At 40.1% G+C, this 23,701-nt stretch overlaps 2 protein-coding genes across 2 annotated transcripts in view; both read right to left on the reverse strand.

The window, feature by feature from the left end:
* hk1 (hexokinase 1) overlaps positions 1–2,682 on the reverse strand; it is a 28,027-nt gene extending 25,345 nt beyond the window's left edge. Inside the window, exon 1 of the mRNA XM_042500056.1 lies at positions 2,319–2,682. Within this exon, the coding sequence (XP_042355990.1) occupies positions 2,319–2,381 (63 nt within the window). The 5' untranslated portion in view covers positions 2,382–2,682. The remainder of the gene's footprint in view (positions 1–2,318) is intronic.
* Positions 2,683–10,019: 7,337 nt separating this feature from the next.
* On the reverse strand, positions 10,020–22,421 carry LOC121953002 (hexokinase HKDC1-like). The gene is made up of 21 exons (XM_042499947.1): positions 22,267–22,421; positions 21,157–21,319; positions 20,891–21,048; positions 20,351–20,473; positions 20,163–20,258; positions 19,874–19,973; positions 18,568–18,751; positions 18,292–18,447; positions 17,975–18,208; positions 17,596–17,737; positions 16,100–16,256; positions 15,809–15,957; positions 15,442–15,561; positions 15,151–15,246; positions 14,761–14,860; positions 14,098–14,207; positions 13,815–13,978; positions 13,341–13,496; positions 13,002–13,089; positions 11,106–11,251; positions 10,020–10,155 (listed from the first exon to the last, which is right to left on the reverse strand). The coding sequence occupies exons 1-21, from the start codon at positions 22,327–22,329 to the stop codon at positions 10,020–10,022; spliced, it is 2,841 nt and encodes a 946-aa protein (XP_042355881.1). The 5' UTR covers positions 22,330–22,421.
* Positions 22,422–23,701: the final 1,280 nt, after the last annotated feature.

Here is a 23,701-nt window from a genome sequence, read left to right on the forward strand (position 1 = left end):
GTGCTTCTTCTTCTCGAGTTCAGATGCCTTTTACAAGTATTACAGTCTTTGAACTCTGAGCGAACTGGTTTGATTTCTTTCAAAAACATGGGGAAAAGGCACTAAGCAACTTGACAAGAAATGTCCTGCAATTTGCAAGATATTAGATAGATAAATTTGAATGTTTTTTTTTTTTTAACTAGCGAAAAGGTCTAAAACTAAACTACATCTGTTATTATAAGAATTATATATTTAAAATGTTTTACATAATTATTATAATCTTTTAAGCATTTTTCAGGTTATTTTCTTGTTTTTTCTTTTTTAATTTCCCATCTATTGTTTGTTTATTTTGTAGTTTCTTGTTCATTTTTTGAGTCATTTCTTCTTAAGTTGCTCATTGCCTTCTTTCTGTGTGCTTCAAAGAAATCAAGAAAATTTGCCCAGGTTTTAAGGGGTTAAAGTACTCTACACATAAGCAAGTGCAGCATCCTCACACACAAAGGTTCAGTGCTTTTTGTTAATAGTTGTTACAGTGCAACGACAGTTGGCACAAATGATTTGCAAGCCCGGCTGGTTTGAAGGGACAGCACCCTACACCGTCTGCCTGATGGTAACAGCTGGTCTACACTAAAAAGAGGATGTGAAACCTCTCTAATTATCTCCTCACTGCTCAGGACTCACAGGTCATTGTCATGCAGTTTTGCAACATAACATAAAGTTAAAATGCTCACCAAAAAGCAGCGATAGAAATCTGATGTCACAAACTTCCATTGACTCAGTTTTACTTTATGGGACTATGTAAGTTTTACAGGATGGAGTTGTTTTATTCACCTGGCAACATTAGTTTATGAAACATTCAGTTAAGAAGTGCTCAGAACTGTTGGGGTCGTCTGACTGGAAAAGCTCAGTTACTTCAACACACACACACACACGCACGCACGCATGCATGCACGCACGCACGCACGCACGCACGCACTCTACTCTCAGGGCAACTCAAACTGGTCCAGTCAGTTTTATAGCAGAGGTTTTACAGTGGGGGCTGCTCAGCTGAGAGGTTATGAAAGACACACATTCATGGTGCTCAACTCATGTCTCTCTTCTCCTTCTTCATCTCGAAACTTTTCATATTCAGTCGTGCTTTAAAAACGACTTAAAATACTCTACATCATCTGATTTTTTTTTCAGATTTACACTCAGATGTTTTCCTTGTTGTTTTAGGTTAAAGCCACAAATGCTACAGGAGACTTTTAACGAGACACAAAGCATGTTGGGTAGGAGCAGATGGAGACAAGGGAGATACGTTAACACACAAATTATAACCCTAAATTTATTATGATAATCATGATGCTCAGCTTATGTCACCCTTCTTCTCTTTCACCTTGAACTTCAATATATTCAATCATGCTTTAAAACCTACCAAAAGAATTTAAAACAACCAGCTTTTGGGACTTTTTTTTCTTATTTGAACTCAAATTATTTCTTAATTCTTTTAAGTTAAACACATAATGCTACAGGAGACTTTTAACAGGACACAAAGCATGTGGACATTGGGTTGGAGCAAATATTGAGACAACACTGCTATTACTTTTTTACTTATTTTTCTCTTAAAAACAAACAAACAGCTTATTATTATGATAATGAGCATGTCAAAGATCAGTTGTTAACATGCTGCTGTAAAATGACAAAAAGACGGGCAGCAAATTTACTGCATATGTGATCTTTTTAAGGGTGTCTTGGCTGTTCTTCCTTTTTCTACTCTGTTGAGTTCTACTGAGAGAAATATAAGTGTCAAGTATAATTTTAATTAGAACATAAAAGAAGCCGGTGACCCCTTAAATAACTTTGCTCTTTGTTGCCGAGCTCTATACCTTTTCTTCCATCAGCTCATGTGTCCTCTCATCAATGCTCGGCTTCCTCACTCCTCCTCTTTGCCACACCTCTAAAAACTTACATCATGGCAACAATCACACACGAATGTGTCAGTACAACACGTCTTACTACCGCCGTGTGCAGTTTGTCACGTCTCACTTCGCCTGGCTGATTTAAATCTTACAACAAAAACAAATCTTAGCGACCATGAGGTGACTACCACACTTCTCTCCCAGCATGCATTATGTTTAGGCACTTCCTGAAAGAGATGTATCACATAACAAAAGTTCCCCTCACAAGAAAACTCCAGTCTTACTTAGCGAAGTTATGATGATGACAGTACAACTGAACTCAATGACCTCTACAAACACATGTTCTCCTCCCCACTCTGCTTTTTCTCCCCATCAGCCTCTCTCAGCCTCTCAAACACAAAGTCAAAAATGGAGGCAGAAGGGACGGACATCACTCACCTTTTTGACCTGATCATCCTTGAGTTCAGTGAAGTAATAGGCTAGTAGCTGGGCTGCAATCATCCTGGTCCTCTTTTGCTCTCACACACACATGCAGACTCACTCAAACACACACTCTCCCTCTCTCTGTCACACACACACGATCACCTACAGTCAGATGGATAAAAATCCTACACAAAAAAGGTAAAACAAAGGAAGTCAGACTCAGCACTGGTTCTTCTACGCACATACACTCTGTCACACGCCACAAGAGATATACAAATATCCTGAGTCCAATCCGGTGTGGTTTAAAATAGACAGAGCTTCTTCATGTGCTGCTAAGACTCTACAGCTCTTCCCTCTCTGAGCATGTGAGTGAAGCCAGGAAGCATGAGTGAGACAGCAAGTTTAGCTGCAGGAGGCAGAGAGAGAGAGGAGCAGGGAGGGGCAGAGCACGAGCCCGGCCCACCATCTCTGAGCTCATTGGTTGGAGAGACTGAGTGGCCATGGGAGGGTGAGTGCCACATCCTCTTTTCTGTGATTGGCCGGCCTGCTGACGCCTTGGAGGCAAACTTAGTGATGGAGGAGGAAAAAAGAGAAAGAGAGGGGACTGCCTAATTAGGAAGCAGGAGGGGGGAGGGACAGAGAGAGGAAGAGGGAAGTAAGATGAGAGGGGGATTTGGGATTGGCTGTTTCAAGGAAGTTGTAAAGTTGGTAATCATGTGGTATGTGTAAGTGAGAATGACTCAAAGTCATAAAGAATGACTAAGAATGGTAAGAAAGGGAGGGAAAGTTGCAAACTTCTGTTTCTTTGAGCTCTTTGAGCCTGAGGAAGAAAAGATTTAATACAAAGCTTTGTGACAGCAGGGAAGTCAATGTTATGTACATTGACCTCCCTACTGGTGCTGCTGCACTGAGAACAAGCAATATGAATAGTTCAAGTTAGGCTCTGAGAAACTGGACTTTTTCTCTATCTATCTATCTATCTACCTTATCTTATCTTAGCTATGGTAAGTGGATTATCTGCACATGTACAGCGATTTTCTGGTCATTTTTTACCACTCAAAGCGTTTTACACTACATGTCACAATAACCACTTCATACATTGGTTGCCGGGGCTACCTTACAGGTCCCACCTGCCACTCAGTTTTTTTAGACCATTCACACACACTCACACTGATGGAACTGCCAACCTTCCAGTTAGAGGACGACCCACTCTACCTCTAAGCCACAACCACCCCCATCCATCCATCCATCCATCTATCAATCCATCCATCCATCCATCAGCCAAATGACATTAAGTACTGAGTATGGGCTGGTTGCTGGAGAAGTGCCAGTTTTTCTCCTGGGTACTGGCGTGGTGACCTTAAAGGAGCAGTGTGTAAGATTGAGGCAGATTTAGTGGCGTCTAGTGGTGAGGATTGCAGATTTCAACCAGCTGTAACTTCGGTGTTCATCTTTCAGGAGGTAATTACGGGCTGGATTATCTGCAGAGATCTTTAACTCTCCAAAACAAATGGACCAGTTTTTTTCCCAAAGGTACTCAGAATGGAGGGGCTTCTAACTGTGGTGGCTGTTGTGGAAACGCGTGTGGCCCTCTGTGGAGCCAGTGTTTGGTTTTTCTGTACTGGGCCTCTGTACAAACATTGTGGTGCAACATGGCAATCTTCATAGGTGAGGATCACTCCCTGTGTAGATATATATGGCTCATTCTAACATAACGAAGACACAACAATTCTTATTTTCATGTGATAATACAATTAAGAAAACATACTTTTTATACTATATTTATGCCAGTATATCCCCCTAAATCCTACACACTGGACCTTTAAGCAAGGAAGCAAACGCACTGCTCGGGGCACCAGTCCATGGGCAGCCCGCTCGACATTTATATATAACAACAAAGTAAATTCCCCGCAATGGGCTACCGTAATAAATGAATCTTTGTCTAACTTTCTCTTTTGCAATAATTTCTTCCATCTCTTTCTGGCCTTTCTGCCTCAGATCCGACATGTGGGTCTCTGGTGTTGCCTTTGCTGGTTGGCAGTGGATGATCCTGGTATTCATCATTGTTCCAAATGTATTTCATGGACCTGAACTTGCTTTATGTACTTGGCCATGTTTACATTTCAGTGTTATGCTTCTGTCATTGAAGGCCTCTGTTTTGTCTGTCATGTTATTTTTTTTTGCATTCTTTGGTGTGTTGCACCTTGAAAAGGTTACTGTCTTTCATCACCTCTGGTGGGCCAATTAAAAAATGTATGATCCCACCTCCCTATATGTGGGACTGATAGTACTGTGTGGGTCTGTGTGATTGAAAGCTTTGACAGTAAACCAGGTGCTGCAATAGAGAAACCAGTGTACAGATGCTTTGATGTCTTTTCATTTGTCTTCCTACCTTTTTAAACATGCAGAACAGTGTTACTGACAGAATGTGCCTGCCTGTTCGCCCCACCCGCTGCTCACACGCTCGCTCGCTCACTCACTCAGGATCGACCCATCAGACAGCCACTCTCTCTGGCTCCACTTCTCTCCCAGGCAGACGTGACGTCATTGTCACAATGACAACAGCTGTCTGTTGTCTGGCCTCTCTAGAGAACAACCGCACACACACACTGATCAGCTGTAATCCTTTATACACTTAATATGTCGGCCGTGGAGTTAATTCCACCTTAATACCTTATCTAAAAGGCAGCAGTGCGGCAAAGTGAGTTGCCAGGGCTCAGTCCAAATCTGCTGAAGTGTCCTTTAAGACACTGTGTACAGATGATGCTTTGACTTCTAAATTCATTATGGAAGGGTTTTAGCAAAACAACATTTAAAGTAAGAATTTAGAGCGAGCTATTTATATCTACATGTGAAGCAGATCCTTTTTCATGGAGTGGATGGCCACTGTACTTCTGCTTGGCAAAGTTGACAAGTTGACAAGTTTCAGTTGGCAATCTGCAACTTCACAGCTAGATGCAACCAAATCGTAAGAGGTACATTTAAAAGGTGTTTTTTGTCAACTACTATAGCACTAACTGAATTTTACACTTTTCAGTGCTTCCTTACAGTAAATGTCCTATATAAAGGTAACCCAAATCTACAATATTTGTTTGGTCAGTACAGCAGATATTGTTTATAGGGCAGTTTTTGTCCTGGTATTTCTGTTTTGTTTGACAGAATACAGCACAGAACCCTGAATCTGTGCCGTAATACGAAGCTCCATGCTCAGAATGTTAAACATTAGACCATCTGTGATGTTTAATAATGCATTCCAGACGTTTCACTGTATTTTAATGGTGTTGTTTTGCCATGGTACCCATCTGCCTCTGCTTGTGATTTCTTCCTTCCCGAGAGGGCCTTCCAACATCCTCTCTGCCAACCTGCCTGGACTTGTAGTATTTATTTGTGCAGTGAGATTTGTGCTGCTTACACCAAACACAGACTGCCCTGGCTGCATTGAAAATAGGTCTGTTGAAACAAATGTTTCAGTGACACAGTTTCACTTATGGAACTTTGTATGAGGTTAAAAATAAATTAATGTAACATCATGTCATCTACATTTAGTTTGCTTGCATGCAGCAATAACAAAAACATTTTCTCTCACAGGTTCATCCCCCCCCTGCTGTTTTTCATGTCCAAAGTTGTCCTCCACAATAAAACTGAAATATTTTGGTCATTAAAGTCCATTAAATCTGCTCTTAGTCCTGTTATCGGTGCATTTTTGCTTAAGTGAAAGTCATTCCTAGAAGTACTAATTACATTAATCAAAGATTTTGACAAGAAATCATCTGCATATTGCTTTATTTATCCAAAATGCCATGCAAATCATGTCTAATTTCTGCAAGCCCCAAACAGCATCTGGTTGGTTTATTCTGATGAGCTTTTAATGCCTAAAAAACAAATAAAATAAAATAATTGTAATAATAATTAGAAACCTGTGTTTTTTAAAAAAGTTAATCATAGAGAATGTCAGTGCAAGAAACAAAAAAAAAAATGCTGGTAGAAAGTCTGTTTCACTGGCAACTCTTTCTGTCTTAATCTTTCTTAATTATGGATAACAATTAGCCACCTGTTTACACACCTCTCACCATGAAGATCAACAGCCAGCCAGCTAAATTTACACTACAGATCAATAAGCTATCATTAGTCACCCTGCTCAGATAGTAACATATGGCAATAAGTCAACCATGATCACGGCGCAGTGCCTACAGCCAGCACTGTTTTCAGGCTCTAGAGTTCAACTTCTTTGTGCTTCACATCATCCATTTCAAGAAAATGTGTTATCTTTTTTCTACAGACCCATTACAGATAATCCAGATCCCAGCAATGTTAGCTTCTCCAGATTATTATACTATCTAGATAATTAAATTACCTTCATTAATAACGTTTTCCCATGATCAGGCAGAGCCGGCATCCGACGGCTGTCACCACAATGTTGTTGTGTGGCATTTTGGTGCCTCATTTTTCCACTGCCCACTCCACATAGAGGTTCAAATCTTGCATTCATTTTGTCTTTAAAGACAATAAATGAGTGTCAAACAAAAATGAAAACCTGAGGTCCCTGAAAACTACTGTATGATGACAAAAAAGAAAAGGGCCAGAGCGCGGAGCTTTGTAAGTCCGAAGAACCAGCGTCTCAACTCTACCCATGTACTGGTGACCTCTTCTGTTTGTGTGTGCGTGTGTGTCAAAGCTCTGATTGTTGGTTTACAGGGAAGACAAAGGCACACACTCACAGAGCCTTGAACACACACACACAAAGAAAGTGAATGTATAATAGGACTCACACACCTTGCTCCCTGAAGAATGCTCATTCGGGAAGACTGAAAAATGTGCGGAGCACTTGAGGTTATTCAACTAAAATAAGGGCTAAAATTAAAGGGGGGTGTATGGTGATTGTGTATAAGGTGTACAAAAGAGAGAAGGGAGTTTGCACAGGATGAAAGAGACATTTAGGGAAACTGAGGACATGAACCGGAGTGACAGAACGTGCCAGCTTCTGTATCAGTCATTTCACTGTGCCGTGCTGCACGAGCTGCAGATTCAGCAGCCCAGCTGTGTTTGCTGCACTGAAGCTGCAGAGTCAGTGCATGTGTGGTTTAACAGTGAAGCTACTAGGTCACTACTAGGACAGTGAGGGATTACTGTGCAGCGTGTGTGTGTCGTAGCCCGCGGCGGGCAGCATTCTAACATGTTAATCCCTGACAGATTAGCTTCAGTTTTGCTCCTGTTAGCACGCAGCCTTTCCCAATTCATTTCCTTCCTCCTTTCTTTAATCCTTTATGATTTATTTCCTTCCCTTGCAGTCTTTCTTGATGCTTTGCATCATTTGCTGTATTGCTGGCACGATGCTGCTTTCTCCCCACCCTCATCTTCAACACATCATCTAATCTGTCATGACTGGATTAGCATAAATACACTGATCACTGCGCTGCTCAATGTTGGATTGCACCAGCACTGTCAAATCAATAGTAAGAGATTATAATGCAACTTGTAAACACAAAAACTGACTGGATTTTCTGCCTAAAAGGATTGATAAAAAGTCTAAACATCACATTCCTAAAGATAAATATGACATCACAGTTTATGATTTTAGGCTAAAATGTAATCAGTGATACTGAAACACATCACTAGTTACATCAAATTTCTTTGGATGGATTTCTTCGTGTTTCTGTCTGCACTGATATTTCAGCATGTACCATGCAGACAGACCAGATAACGACATTTGCAAATGGGCAAGTATCCAGCAAGACAGATAAGCAGACAGACAGAACAGACAAAATGAGACACACAGACAGACGGATGGACAGACAGAGATAAGAGTTGTCTCTACCAGCTGATCATGAAGCTCTGCTCCCACACACCATCACCAAACAGTCTGTACCAACAAAATCATCTCAAAACAAAAAAAAAATTATATCAACAAGTCACAAAGTCAATTGAAATTATTTTAACTAACCACTGTAACTGATAGAAAATTAAGGAAAACGTTGATGGTGTACGGACTGATTGGACACAGCCTGGCCACAGAAACAGGCAGAACAGGCAGGCTGTGTTCAGTTTGTAATAACAGAGACGTTGAGGTAGAATCATCTTTTCATCTTAAATTTATCTAACCCCCCCCCCAACGATAAGAAACTGAAAAAGATATTAAAAGTTGCCACACATCAGTAGAAAGCTCTGCAGTAAATGTTTCTGTTGTTACATCTGTTAAAAAAAATGGGTATTTAAAGTGTATTTGTTATCTATATTTATCTATTTGGTTTCCCCGCACTAAACATTTTATATTATTCCAGTGTATGTAATCTAGCTTTGGTAATAATGTTACTTGAGCAATCATGAAAATAAAGTTTATTTGAATTTGAACTTGAGAGAGAGAGACAGTTAGATGATCACAAGGACAGTCGGTCCAGAATAACCGAACAGAGCGCCGGTTGTTGTTATTGTTGGGAAATGCGGTCAGTGGCATTCCAATCCTCCTCCTGCCTTTCATCAATACTGAGACAATACTTCTAACACACACACACACACACACACACACACACACACACACACACACACACACGCATATACGTTTACATAACGATTTTTCCCCTAAAATATCCTTTAATTTTGAATTTGTTTTCCAGCTTAGAAAAGCGTCAGCGATCTTAGATCATTATTGAACAACCCGACATGCAGCCTCACTGCTAGATGCCACTAAATCCTAAACACTGGACCTTTAAATATACAAAATAGTTATTTATAGCATGTAGGAATTATCTAGTTCAAAAACATTTTTAATCAAATTATTGATACATATTATTGCAGTGTAAAAGTTTAATGGAAACACTTCAAACAAAGCAGATTGTGTGTGTGTGTGAGAGAGAGAGAGAAAGAGAGAAGGCTTGAGCAGAGACTTCAGAGACAAATCACATTTTTACAACTGAAGCTCATTATCAGACTTACACGATAACTTCATGGTGACTGTTATGACAGCTGTACACATGTATCCCTTCTGTTTGGTCGCACATAACGTGCTGACCTTGAGCAGTTTTCAGAGTGTGATTTTTGATATGAGCGTTCTTTCTTTTCCCAAACCAAGATCTGAGTCACAGTATCAAAGGCGGAGACTCTAATCAGTGCATGGCTAACACTGGCATGTGACTGTGCAGCTGTGGGTGTGACATTTTTCCCACAGCTGATTTGGTAATGATTAGAAAGTTAAAGGATTTGATTTAAAGCCCTCAAATACCAAATACGGGCCAAAAACCAAATATTTTTTGCTAAGTCAATCTTATATTTATTTTATTATTCAGATAGTATAGTCCATGCCTAATAAAAAAAAACAAACAACAAAATAAGGGCTTCTTGAGCAACAAATGAGAAAAGTTTTCAGGTTGACAGGCTTTGGTGTCATTTTGTAAAAAAAAAACAAAACAATAGTTTTAGTCCAGTTCTTAAAATATTACTGGGGACCAGAAATTAATCCCAGGCAGCACTTCAATTTTAGCTGACCGCACAATGCAGCACAAGCAGCTGTATTCATGAGTGGGAAGCCTGTGAGGGATCATGCAGTAAAAACCTCAGCATGTTTTATGCCCTTCAGGTGAGACTCCTTGCTGTCAGCTGAAAAGAAGCTCTCAGATCTGACAACTGTAGCGACAAAAACAGCAGCTGAGGGAGTTACACATTCTAAGAAGTTCACAAAAAATATATATATATATATAGATAGATATTTTCATTTACATGAAGTTACATGTCCCGTTTCTGTTTGGCCACAGCTGTGATGAGGGCGGCACCCTTCCCGCTGCCTTCCTCTGATGGCAAGAAGGTCACGTTACACTGAGGAGCCAAAACTCTGGCAGTCTCTTGGAGGACTCGAGAGAAACTAGAAACCGCAGCAAAATAAGGAGAAAAAAAAAATGATTTTAATTAAAAGAACTAAAACTTCTCCTTTGTGCCAAGCGTGTAGGAGAACTATGACTGCTGACGTAAAAAATGTGACTGGCTGGATCCAAAGCCAGTATTTGATTTGTTCATTCAGGGATACTATAGAACTACATGATGGACTCTGAGGAAGAGCACAAGGTCCCCAGGACGCTGCTCAGCTTTGCTTCTTATTTTTCCCAGTGGTCACTTGCAGAACTGCAGTGAAAAAAATCCCCTGCTACCCAAAAAAAGCTTTCCCTCATAGACCATCACTATAAAAGATAGGTCAGATGTTGACAGGACACCTCCAACTGCAAACAAGGTCAGTTATGAAACTTTCTATTATGAAATTTTGATTCATGGAGGCTTAACATTTTAGCAAACTTTCCTCAGTCCTAGAAAAGAGACTTGACAATATGTGCTGTAATCACAGAGTAAAGGTTAGAAACTTGCAGGTCCCACAGGGAGAAACACTACTGCACATATTCAGTGGGCTACATATTCTCAAAGTCAGCCTGAAAGCTAGAAACTTTCATTGGCATATGCACCAGGCGAACAATTCTGTTGGACTGAACCCATTATTTCTATAAATATTTATGAAAAGGACCTGCTATGTATGTAGATATAAACGGCTCGTTCTAAGGCGACAAAAACAGAACAGTTCTTATTTTTAGGTGATATACACTAATGAAAACACAGTATATACAATATATAAACTTATATTTTTTTTTTCCCTTTAATCCTACACAATGGACCTTTAAGCAGTATGAACAAGCTAAATAAAGGGAAGCAAGTAGAAGTAGCTTTTGAATAACAGTCGACAAACAAAACCTTGAACTGAATTGAATCCTTTTTGAGTAATGTTATGCCTGTATTATAGCAAGACTGCAACAAATAAAAATAACTCACTGTGGATGAAGTTTGTAGAGTGCACCATCCACCCCTACAGTGATGTTCAAATGGTCCAGTCCTCGGTTCTCTCTGATCTTATCAACCACGGCCGCCATTCCTGCCCCACACAGCTGAGCTGCACGACGTGACACTGTGCCGCATACCTGCATAACAATGAAAACCACCATCATTATTGCAACACTTAACAGACTGTTGGTGCCACAGCTTTCCGAGCCAGATAACATCATATCACTCCTCATTCAGTGAAAAATAATGTTGCTGAATCTCAAAGTGAGGTTGCAACAGAGAACATGATTTTCTGGGAAGTGTGTCAAAATTAAACTCTTAACCTCCCTCTGGCTTTTGAAAAAATAAATAGGCCAGAGGGTTGCACATTTATGATATTTACTTCCAACAGCTTTCTTTAAACTGATTAACAAAGTTCAAAAGTTTAACTTTGAAGATGGCTTCATGCATGTAGATGTGCCAGTTTCGGGGCCCTGCACTCTGGCTCACCAGCATGGTCGAACAAGAAAACTTAAATGGAACAGAGTGAAGGAGTCACACTTGTGTTTTTCCTGCAGTAAATAAAGTAACTGCTGTGAAGAAGACTACTTGTCCAATAGTGAGAAGGTTAATCAATTATAACATAAGTCTTGTGGGATGTACTGCTGCATTATGAATTGCACACTTTTTGTTTTTACTTTCAGTAAGCACTGCACCCACCTGCTCTTACAAGGTACATAATGTTGCATGGAGTATGCATACAATTGGGACATAGTACTTTATCATAAAATTGCACCTTGACATTTGACCCTCTTCCTCATGCTGTACATCTGTTGCAGTCTGTAGCGTGAAATTTAAAGTTAAAAAAGGGAATGGGATTTTGAATGCAGCAGATATTGACGCTATCACTTAACGTTACCTTGCAGATTCGACAAACCAACAAGCAATGGAGGTAAACCCGGAGAACTCTACTGCTGTTACTTTTCAGTGTATTTCACTTTAACCTTTAAAGCTATAAATGCATACTGATTGTTTGTAATTGACAGATTGATAAACTGATAAAGTCATTGTGGCTTCTGTCAGCTGTCGTCTGTTTGCAGCTCAGTAAATGTCACGTATTTTCTGCTGTGCAGAGGACTGTCGATCAAAATAGCCAAAAAGGCATGCTGGCATGCATACTGCAAAATGTGACCACATGCAGAAGGACATCGTAAGTAGATTATAGGTGCAGCTGCAGCAACTACGTGACCTGCCCACCATCAGCCCATGATTAGCCCCTTTCCCCCTAAGTGTGGAAAGAGGAAGCCGTGAAGGAAGAGCTAAGTCAGCATTTACCTGCAAGTAAGTGTTAGGTTAAAAGAGACGCAGTTAAGGTTAGGGTAAGTGGAACATCTTGTTATTTTTTATGGGGAATCATGTCTTCATATAAAATGAATCACAAAGTGCATTATTGCCAAATTGGGCTCCTATTTATTCACTACAATGTTGCGTTGCAGAAGGGTACAAATAACCACCGTAGGCGGGTTAGTTTTGTACTGGTTGTGGGCATGGTTTGTAGAGGCGCGTCATGTAGGCACCAGAACAAAATGTGGTTGCAGCTATGTCTCAGACAATCTGTAATTTATTTTATACTGTGTATTTGGACATACTTAATCTTTTTTTGGTATACTACGCACTGGTAGTCTGACTGTGTGATGCTACTCTAGTAGTAAATATATAAAATATATTAAAATGCCAAAATATCAAAGAACGTTTGTCCTGCAGTCATCAGTTACAGTGTAACAGTGATTAAGTCTTTAGTATTGCATCTGTTGATCAAAAAAGTTGGTCAAAAGTCTGACACTGCATCGAAACAGCTGTTTGTGTACAAACACAACATAGTGTCGCTCATTATCCTCTGTGATCTACCTCTTTGACAATGATGCTGTCATCGCAGGTGCTGTCGAGTCCCAGCTGTTGGAGAACAGATCTGACCTGCAGTAGAGCCAGGCGGTCACTGGGGGGAGACAACAAAGCTCAGACACGTTACAGTAAAATACAGCTGCACGTTTATAGTCCTGCACACTTACATCGCCCCCCGCTGGTAGGAAAGTATCATTTGGACAATTACAACACTTTAAAAAAACTTTTTATTCTGTGGACTCGGACATGACCTGAAAAGATCTTTCATACATTTGCACACGCAGTCTCACATACAAACACAGAGTATACAATTTATACTCTATATAAATACACAGTAGCACCTACCTCTCGATTTGTGACAGGTATTGGGTTTGGAATATTCCAGATGTTTTTAAAGCTTCAGTGACGTGTCCTCTGAACAGCAAACCTCCACTGGTTAAATCCAGTAATACTTGACGGACAACTTCTCCCAAATACATCCCACTGGTCAGCTTTTCAAACCTGCATACTCACAAAGACAACAAATCATTTGTCAGAAAGACCATGTGACCACCTGATGGAATTACTGATCAGCTCAATAAATCTGAAACACTCATTAAATCACTGCAGCCGAGAGACACATTCTGTATGAACTCTGAAAATATCACGTGGCCTAAACACACGAGTACACAACCACACAATTAACACAAACAAGCATGTACAGGTGTCAGGATGTCCTCACATTTCTACACAGAAACACAATGAAGCTACTGTTTGCACACACACACACACACACACACACACACACACACACACACACACACGGTTAGCGTTTCTTACCTTTGTTTTCCAGGATTTAGTGAGTTTTGGTCGACCTCAATGTCATAAGGTGTGATGATGTCATCCAGAGAGCGGTCATCACCCAGACCCCCCCACTCTGTGTTTATACACATCCTTGGTATCTCAGCGTCCCCCTCCTTTCTCTCTCTTTCTGTCCCGTCATCCTGCAAGGAGCAGAAACAAATAAGGAGGCTAAATGTTCAGGTTAACATCCCAAAATTATTTGACAACATCACAGCTTACGGACAATCTAAACACTGTAAACCTTTTATAAGACTTCTACCTTATCCTCTCCTTCAGGCGTCCTCTCTTCTCTCTCATGTTTCCCTGTCTTTTGTCCTGTCTTCTCAATGTTCTTGAGTTCCTCCATGTAACAAACATTAGTGCCAGTTCCTGTGAAACAGAGTCGCAAGGTCTGTGTTATATTAAACACTGTAACTACATAAAGCAAGCGCTCATACTGTTCATACTGTGTGCTCAAACTCAGTAGCCTGAGTTAAGAGACAAAATCCATTGTGCTTAGCAACACACACAAACATGCATTACTGTTACAGTATTTTGAAGGACCCCGATTGGTGCCTTTTCTTTCCTCACATTATAATATTTGACATTATAGCTACAGGACTGACCATAACCCTTAACATAATTTCAGCTGTAAATAGAAAGACACACACAGTGGTAGATCCTATTTGAGGCAACATATGCGGCCGCCTAGGGTGCCACCCAGTGGGGTTAATTTCTTATTAGCTCTTATTCTTGTTTGTGATAAATACAATGAATATAAAAGAAATATTTTTTGGTTAGGCTGGGGGATTTGGGGCAGGGGAAGCTGAATCTGCTAGGTCCAGCACAGGACATACACCTAAAAAACGCATACTGAGTTACTGAAAACTAGCCAGAATGTCAACACTTTGTAAAAAGTGTAAACACTCTGAAGGTCACATACCAGCAATCAGTCCAATTTCACACTGGGGGTCTTCATAGGCGCAGCTCATCATGGTCCCCACTGTGTCATTCACTACCGCCACTATGTCCAAGTCAAACTCCTGCAGGTACAAACATGCATGTGTGTACAAAAACACACATATAAAGATGGATTAAACATCCAAGAAAATGTAATGTCATTTCCTCTACAGTAAACAAAAATATAGTGACTGGACTTCTTTTGTCCTCGTAATTTACATTCATTTTGTGGTGAAACAGTTTTGTGCATCTTACAGCATTTGTAGATAAACAAATAGGAAGTGCAAACAGGAAAGATTGCAGCATTATTCTTTCACCACTAACAAAACTCTGGTAATCATTATAAACTCTGTTCTGTGGTATTTGGACTCACGTTGCGCCTCTTGATGGCATCCCTCAGCATGCCGACAACATCATGTCCCTCACAGTCTGTGGCCTTAAAGCCTTTGGTCCAGCTCACCAGCGTGCCCTACAGAACACACAAAGGTAGAAAAAGTTTTTAAAAAATGGATGTTTCTCATTTTAATATCTGTTTAATCATGTTTTTTTTTCTCCTGAAAAGACATTAATTTGATCATTGGCTGTTATTAGAAAGAGTTTGTTCGTTGCATAAAAAGAAACTAACAGACAAGACTCACATTCTGTCAACAGAGTCCACACTTACCGTGTCGATGGCTGTCTGCTCACAGGGGAAAGAGAAGGTGAAGCCGGCGGGAAGATGAGCGTTCTTCATCCCCATGTAGTCCAGGAAGTCACTGACACACTGCGCTATATGATCAAACAACTAGAGACAGACAGAGAGATGGAGAAAGAAAGTTTTATTTGAATTAAAAATCATCAGGTTTGTACTTTTCATGCAATGCTGTCTAAAAAAGCTAGCCAGCAGTGGAAATTATAATTCATTTTTCTGAGGTTTGCTTCTTAGCTCAGTTATTTAAATACTCATTATCAGTATTTCACTAAACCAAACCTCAGTTTTGTGTCATTTGTCTATACCTGTAGTTTTTAATACTAGTAACAAACGGTCCTACCTCCTCTCCGGTCCCCTGCATTATCTCCAGTGGTATGGTGTAGATCTTGTGGTAAAGTCGTGTGTTCTGATGCAGACCTTTTTTAAAGTTCACCAGCAACGCTCTGAAATTTGTTCCACCCAGATCCAAGGCAAGGTACTTTCCATGCTCTGGAAAAATACACAAAAAATGCTTATTGATGATCTGTATTGATATGATTGAGTTCAATATATTTAAATTGAAAAAGAAAAAAACAAAACAATTTTGAAACAACTTTTATTGTTTATAGTGCGTTTCATTTTAGTGTCTGACCTGTGCCGTCAGGTGTACGGTACACAAAAGAAGGCAGCATCTTGATAGCAGAGGAGCCTTTACTTTTCAGCCCTGCTTCCAGCCCGGCACGCATCCTGCTCTTCACCAGCTGCAGCTGCTCTGCAGTCAGTCTGAAGGGAGACAGCGTCTCATCAACCTGAGATACACGGAGGACACACATGGATGACATCAGATATCAGGGCCGTGCAGAGTCCTTTAGTGGGCAGCAGCTCAAGGTTAAAATGGGGCACATGGAACAATATTTTAAAACTCAATACGCCAACAGAACTCACAGCATAAGCTTTTGAATTATACAAACACATAATCAAACCCTTTAAAGAGTAACTGAACCTTCTAACCACTTTTTTTTTTCAGCTGAAAACCAAAGTACTTGGGTATTTAGTAGTGTTGTTTGTTGACAGAGTCAGGTTCAAACCTTGACATTTGAGTGCAAAGTATTTTCACCTCTACATTTTGTGTTATAAATATGAATAATGGCTGCCCTCTACTGGTTGAAATCTGACCACTGCAATTGAATTTTGCCATTGGTGGAAAGTGACATGTATGGTGGCAGCTCAAAAACTCGGAGATTCTATATAACCTATTAAGGATTCTTTTTAAATGAAATTTATAATATGGGGAAATTATGAATGTGTTATGGTGTTGTTTTAGGGGACTTTCCTTTTGTATTTCTCAAAAACTGTGCTGGTGATGATCCTTGGGAAACTGGAGTTCACTCAAGAAATCAAACAACAAATTGAAAATGACTATTTGACTTTGGCGCTCCCTTTGTTTAACTACAAAATAACATTACATTATAATGAATTCTAATTTGTTATAGTTAGATTTCATTCAATATGCAATATATCTTGACTTTTTGACCTTGAACATCAAGGGGCACAGAAGCAGATGCGCATTATGAACTAATGAGACCCTGGGCACATAAATGCAAAGGGCCCCACCGCCTCGCCCACAGAGGAGCAAGATACACAGACTTTGTGGTGGTTTTATGTCTCTTTTTAGTAATTTTGTGTCTCCTTGTGGTTGTTTTGTGTCAGTTTGTAGTCATTTAGGCCTCCTCAAGGTAATTTTGTGTCATATTGAGGTATTTGTGTGTCTCTCTGAGCTAATTTTATATCTTTTTGTGTCTCTTTGTGGTTGTTTTGCCTGTTTAACTAGTTATTTTGTGTCTTTTTGCAGTTCCTTTGCACCTCTATGTGGCTTTTTTGCTCCATCTCCAGTCTCTTCCTGGTCAATAAGTGATATTTGAGTCCAATTTTGTAGATGAATGCCAGAGCGACCCCTGATACTCAGCTCCCGGGCCTGTGTCTGGTAGGCCCTGTTCAGAAATCCAGCCATTGTGCTTGAGCACCCTAAACTTCCCCCTCTGCACAAGCCTGCCAGATATCCACTAGCACTGATGGAGATGAAATGTGTACACTTGTAAAGACACAAACTACACACAGTATACAGAAAGACACACACAGCATCCTCACCTGTTGCCTCCGTGATGCCAGTCGTTGGGCGACTGCTGTCACCAGGGCAGCTCCTTTGCTGCTGCCTCTGTCTGAGAGGACAAACCTGACCTGACACTCAGGAAGCAGCCGCCGCACTACTTTGTGGAGACGTTTAGGATACCTGAAATGGAAGGAGATCTAATGTCAAACCTCTATTGGTAATCTGAAACAGCTGCAATGACATGTAAGTTTAGATACGAATGTATTTTTACAGGTCATACCAATAATAATTCAAGGGTTCTGCTTTGGAGGATAATAATTCGAAATACTGTATCTCCAAATGAAACAGGCCTGTTGATGTACACCACTGGCATTGAATCTGATTTTTGGTGAATATTTCCATAATACGATAACTTACTGTGGATGCGTCTTGTACAAAGTTCCATCCACACCTACAGTGATCCTAAATGTCCTCAAATTGCGGTTTTGCTTGATTCGAGTCAAGATGGCAGCCAGTCCTGCAGCCACCAGATTTGAGGACCTGAAGGACACTATGGTGCTGACATGCTGAACAGCAACACAGTCGTCAAATGTTGGGTTCAAATCAAGATCTGTGAGAATGTTTTTGGTGTTGTTCAGACCGTTTTTGTACCTGAAATAGACAGACTTGTACAGATAACTTGTTTTAACAGAGATGAAGAGTAACACAGACAGATGGACGGGCAGGTAACTTACTGCTCCATGGCTGCTACATGTGCAGTGGTTATCTTCCCTTTAGTCTTCAGGGCTTCAGACACCCGTCCTTCAAACAGCAACCCCAGTTTAGCCATCTTTAAAACAACAAGCCTCACTAACTCACCCAGATACATCCCACTGACCATCTTCTCAAAGCTACAGTTAGGTGAAAAAAAGAAACAGATGGGGTCAATATATTAGGTTAATATATTAGGTTAATATACGCTGTGTCAGAACATATCATTTCTTGAGATTAAACAAAGCCTCTCTCCTCACATTTGTTTCCCAGGGTTGCTGGAGGCTGCGTCCACTTCCTTGTCAAACTCAGTGATGTAATCTTTCAGAGCCCCGTCGTCTCCGAAGCCTCCCCACTCAGTGTTCACACACATCCTGCCCTCGTCTCCCACCACCAGGTCAACGTGACGCAGCTCCTCCATGTAGCACGCATTGGTGCCAGTACCTAAACACACAAATATAAAAGATGTCCATATCTAATCTATTAAAAGAAAATTGTTGCCTTCTCTATCTCTGAATAATAACAAAAATATGTTAAACCTAAACTTATATTAAACTGGCAACTGTTAAAGCAGAATACAAAACCATTCCCACAAAACAGTCACTCCCTCATACACTCATGCATCGATATGGTGAACAACAAGAGGGAGCCGCAGTTTAACTGAACGTGTACAACAACTTTGTGAAACAGCATTTGACATCTAATCATAGCATGCCAAAATATGCTCATTGCAAACAACAACCAAATTCTAACTTTTATGGCATTCAGGAAGGTCTCTGCTCAATTCTTTTGCGCGTTTTAAAGCTGCTGTTTTGTTGGGATATATTTGTGTTGTCAGGTTTTTTTCCACCCCCTGCACTGTTTTCACACACAGAGAGCTGAATTGTGGAAGATAAAACTGAAACAAAGTATCCTAGAGACCTCAGTTGTCTGCTGCCACAATGATCAGGTACAGAAAATGATATAAATCTGATGACATCAACTTTAAAGATTAATTTACTCACTCATGCTGTCAGAAATATAAAATATATTGATACATATTGATTCTGTGTATTTGATAAACTGGCACCAGATAAATTTTTTTTTTCACTCTCTCTTATTGTTAATGTTTACTTTGGTTATTTTGATGTTCTCTGTTAATAACACAAAAAGTTGACATTGTTATGTTAAAGTATTGTTATCTCTTTGTGGCATATCCTGGCTATTACTCATTGCTCTCGTTAGTTGGGTTGATTGGGCTTCGGCAAAAGGAGTCACATTGGTTAAGGTTAGGATAGTCTTGCATAGCCACACCTCTACACAGCCCTGTGTCAGCTTAAGAGAAAAGGTTAGGGTAAGAATATCAGGGTAAACAGAGGCAGAGTCAGGCCGTGGTCTGCCAGGGCTGGCCCTGCTCTTCGCTCTCTTCTAGTTATATTTATCTTTTAATAAAAATCTTCAACTTGATGCCCTCAAGGTCAATGTCAGTCTTTACTCTTGATGTCAAAAATGGTATTAAATGCAATATCTTTTACTGTAATATATTGGAGTTAAACATTCTAGTATAGTGACAACACTAATACTCACCAATGATGAGTCCTACTTCACAGTACTGATCATCAAAGCCGCAGGTCATCATGGTTGCAACAGTGTCGTTGACCATGGCCAACAGCTCTATGTCCATACCCTGCAGAGTGAGTTATAGGATGAGTGATTAAATACAATACAGTCTGTGTACTAAATGAAGTGTCTCTGAAGAAAAGCAATCAGGTCTAAGTAAAGAAAAATGGGTAAGAACCACAAACAATAGTTTGTGGATCATATACAGATGAGCAATAGAAGCTAATGTGTACTGTGGTGAATATAGAAGTCCTACCCCAGTCCTGTCAATAGCCCCTCTGAGGGTCTGCACCACATCTTTACCCAGAAGGCCTCGAGGCCGGTAGTTTTTACTCCAGTTTAACAATGATCCCTGCAGAGTAAAAGGCAAAAAGTAAATAGCAACACATTATACTGCATGTGCAGGTCACGAAAACCAGATGGATGGATGTAGAGTGTCAGTACCTGATTTAAGGCGGACTGTTCACAGGGGAAGGAAAAAGTAAAGGCCAGAGGATGTTTCTTCTCCATACTGATGTTCTTCTCATGCATGAAGTCCTTCAGAGACTCTGACACGTGGTCAAATAGCTGCAGACAGAGAGGGAGGGAAGACATGAAGACAGTCAAGTGGGTGGAAAAGGCTGAAAATATATTACCTCTCTTCTGTTGTTGCACCCTTCTTAACTCTTTGACACCTGAGCAAATTCCTTTGATTTGTTGGTTTTTTGGATCAATTTTCTAATTTTCTTCACCTTTTAAAAAAATGAATTTTTGCCTGCTGTGCTTTAAAAAAATGCATTCCAATTTGCTCATCTTTCAAAGGGTTAAATGGTTTATGAAAGGCTCCTGAACACAGTGCAGGAAAACTGATGTCAGTCCAGGTTTTAAAGGGTTAAACCCTCCCACCTCTGCTCCCATCCTTATCCAAAACACCTCAACATGCCCTCTATTGTTTCTCTACTTTTCACCGTCCATGCTCCCTGTGCCTCCTCCTCTCCTCCGTACCTCAGTGCCTCTCCCAATGAGTAGCTCCTTAGGTATCGGGTAGGTCTTCTCCTCCATCTCCACTCCTCCCCTCCTGATCCCCATGCCCTCTCTCACTTTAACTTGGAGCACCTTAAACCTGGAGCCTCCGAGATCCAACACCAGGAACTGTCCTTTCTCTGCAGGAGTGGTCAAAACAGGCAAAAATACATTATCTGTATTATACGTTTCTTCAAAATACACTGAGAATGGCCTGAAGAAATGTGAGAACCATTGATGTGAGTCACCTGATCCATCAGGAGTGGAGCGGACATGTGTTGGCAGCATCTTCACAGCTGCTGCAGCGTTGCTTTCTGCTGAAAGCCCCTTCTTCATCTCAGCCTGGAAACGGGCTGAGATGTCACTTAACTGGTCGTCATGGAGGCGCATGGCGTACAGAAACCTGTCCACCTAAAAAATGAAAGGAGAAAAAGAACAAGCGGTTGGCAAACACAGGCAAAACACGGTTGGCAAACACAGGCAAACAGAAATGATGCATACTGACTTATTCTATGTTTTCTATTTTGCCAACAAAGTAATAAACACATTAGAGTAGCAGAACTGATGTGTTTAGAAGAGATCACATTTGCTCAGTGTTGTTTGTTCAACCCTCTACATTAAGGTATATATTCATAGAAGAATGAAGATGTGGGCTTGATGTGAAGATTTATTGACAATTATCAGATTTTTTTTAAAAATGTTACCATGTGGCAAACATTTAAAACAACACAATGCTTGTTACTGCATGCCAGATTCGGTACAATGAAAAGCTCAAAGGTCATTTTGTGGTTAGACTTAATCCAGGAAGTCTTGCTTGAATGAAGAAGAAAGACTATTGACTTATTTGCTATGAGTGGTTGGGAAATAAAGGGTGTGTGAAAAACAAAATCTAAAGAAATAACAAAAAAGCATGAATGAACAAGCCCTCCCACACTCAGTCACATCTCTGTCACTGTGGTGTCATGTTAAGGGAAAGGTCAATAGGCTGCATGTCAAACTGTGAGTGTGAATGTGTGCAGTCAGTGTTTAATCTGGGAGCGTCAATACTTTGTCCCTGAGACAGTGTGTTGATCCCATCTGCACTAAGAGAGGAGTGCTGGCACACAGAAAAAGACGATCATTGCTCAGGAGAAAAATGGTGACACAGTAACTACTGATAATGGCACATTATTACAGCATTACATTATTACATCTGTTTAGATTTTTAAAATTCTGTATATTACAAAAAGATTTATCTGAAATTTTTGTTCATCTCCTAATATCCCGTGTGTAGCAGATCACATAGTGAAAGTCTCTTAAATGTCACAGTATTGAAAGTTCAGTGTGTGCATCATGTAACACTGTGTGGTAACTCTTACCTTCTTTGTGGGGTCCTCCTGGAGTTTGGAGAAGAAGAAAGAAAAAAGGTGAACGGCAAACATCTTGATGTACAACACACACCACCAAGAAACTCTGCCAGCTGGTTTGTTAATGTTCCTGTCAGTGCCCGATACAACTGCACACAAATGTTGGTGAAAAACTCATTCAGTGTGTGCACATATTAAGATCCGGTCTGTGTCTTCCCTCCCGATGGTCTTGTTTTGTTGAGTCCACTGAGCACAGACCAACCACCAACTCAATGATTAACAACAGGCCAAACCCCTTTCTCCCATCATTTCCTCCAATGATTTTACTGTCTCTTATCACCCAGCCCTGTCTTATTTTTAGTTTCAGTTTGCATCTATTGTGAACTTCACCTGACCTTACTGAAGTTCTGTGGGAAAGTAGGATCATCAAATATCAGCAATGAGATACTTACAGAAATGTTGTCAGTGACTTAACTTGACCCATTTTCTAAGGTCATTATCACTGATTAAAAGAATGTCTGTAAAACATCAAAAACTGCATGTTTTAGGAATATGAGGTAGTGAAACAATTAAAAGAATTAGATAATGCCCTAATAAGATAATGGTTTAACAAGCAAACTCATGCTGTGCAGATAAACGCTGTACAAACCCACAGAACATTATTTTACATCCTAAAGGGATTCCCAACATGTTATCAGATACAGAATATATGAGGCTGAATTTTGTAGAAACGTGTTTGAAATAGTGCACATGACATCTAGAATACTTCCATTTGATCTAATGGTGCAGACATTTGAAGATCTAAAAGCAACAAAGAAGAATTTGAACAATTTTGAACACTTTGAGACCCCCGCACACAGGTTTTCTTGTCTGTTTCAGAGGCCTGAAAACTGAAGGGGAAAGCATTCAAGTCAGCCAAGTCAGATATCTCACATAAACATACATTTTTTTAATGTTTTCTTTTAAAACCTGTTGATTTTATGACTTGTCTGTTTTGTTTTGCTGCCTTTTAAAGCACTTTGTAATACTTCTTGAAAAGTGCTCTTTAAATAAAGATCCTTATATATTATTATTATCATTATTAGGGCTACTTAAAGAGAGACAAAAGGGGAAAAGAGTATTATGTTAAGGGATTTATGTAACTAAATACAAACAGGCAGGTATATCTGCCACATCCCTGTTGTTATTTCTAACTTATTACTGATGTTGCTCTACATTGATGTGGTTTGTCTAGTGTTTCCTGTTGTATATGAAGTCATCTTCCCTGTTTTTATTTCAGTACATTTACAATTTGGTTCTAATCGTTACATTAGATTCAGTGTCTTCGGAGCTCTTTGTTGGCTGTTGGTCCCGTGAAAATTCACATGTGAAAATCTCGACTGAATTTTGCCATTTATCATTCTTAAGTTAGTTTTTTCATGTGCTTGTGTTACTTTGGTATTCTCTA

Source organism: Plectropomus leopardus, chromosome 1 (assembly GCF_008729295.1).
Source record: "Plectropomus leopardus isolate mb chromosome 1, YSFRI_Pleo_2.0, whole genome shotgun sequence".
In the NCBI taxonomy this organism is placed as follows: domain Eukaryota; kingdom Metazoa; phylum Chordata; class Actinopteri; order Perciformes; family Serranidae; genus Plectropomus; species Plectropomus leopardus.

Bases quoted from the DNA above. Each gene is read 5' to 3' on its own strand.
- LOC121953002 (XM_042499947.1), bottom strand. From the start codon at position 22,329: ATGTTTGCCGTTCACCTTTTTTCTTTCTTCTTCTCCAAACTCCAGGAG. The intron at 18,752-19,873 runs GTGAGTATTAGT...TTGTGTGTTTAG, and splicing joins TGAAGTAGGACTCATCATTG to GTACTGGCACCAATGCGTGC. The intron at 13,979-14,097 runs GTAGAAGTCTTA...TGCTCCTTGCAG, and splicing joins CGCCTGAAGGAGAGGATAAG to GATGACGGGACAGAAAGAGA.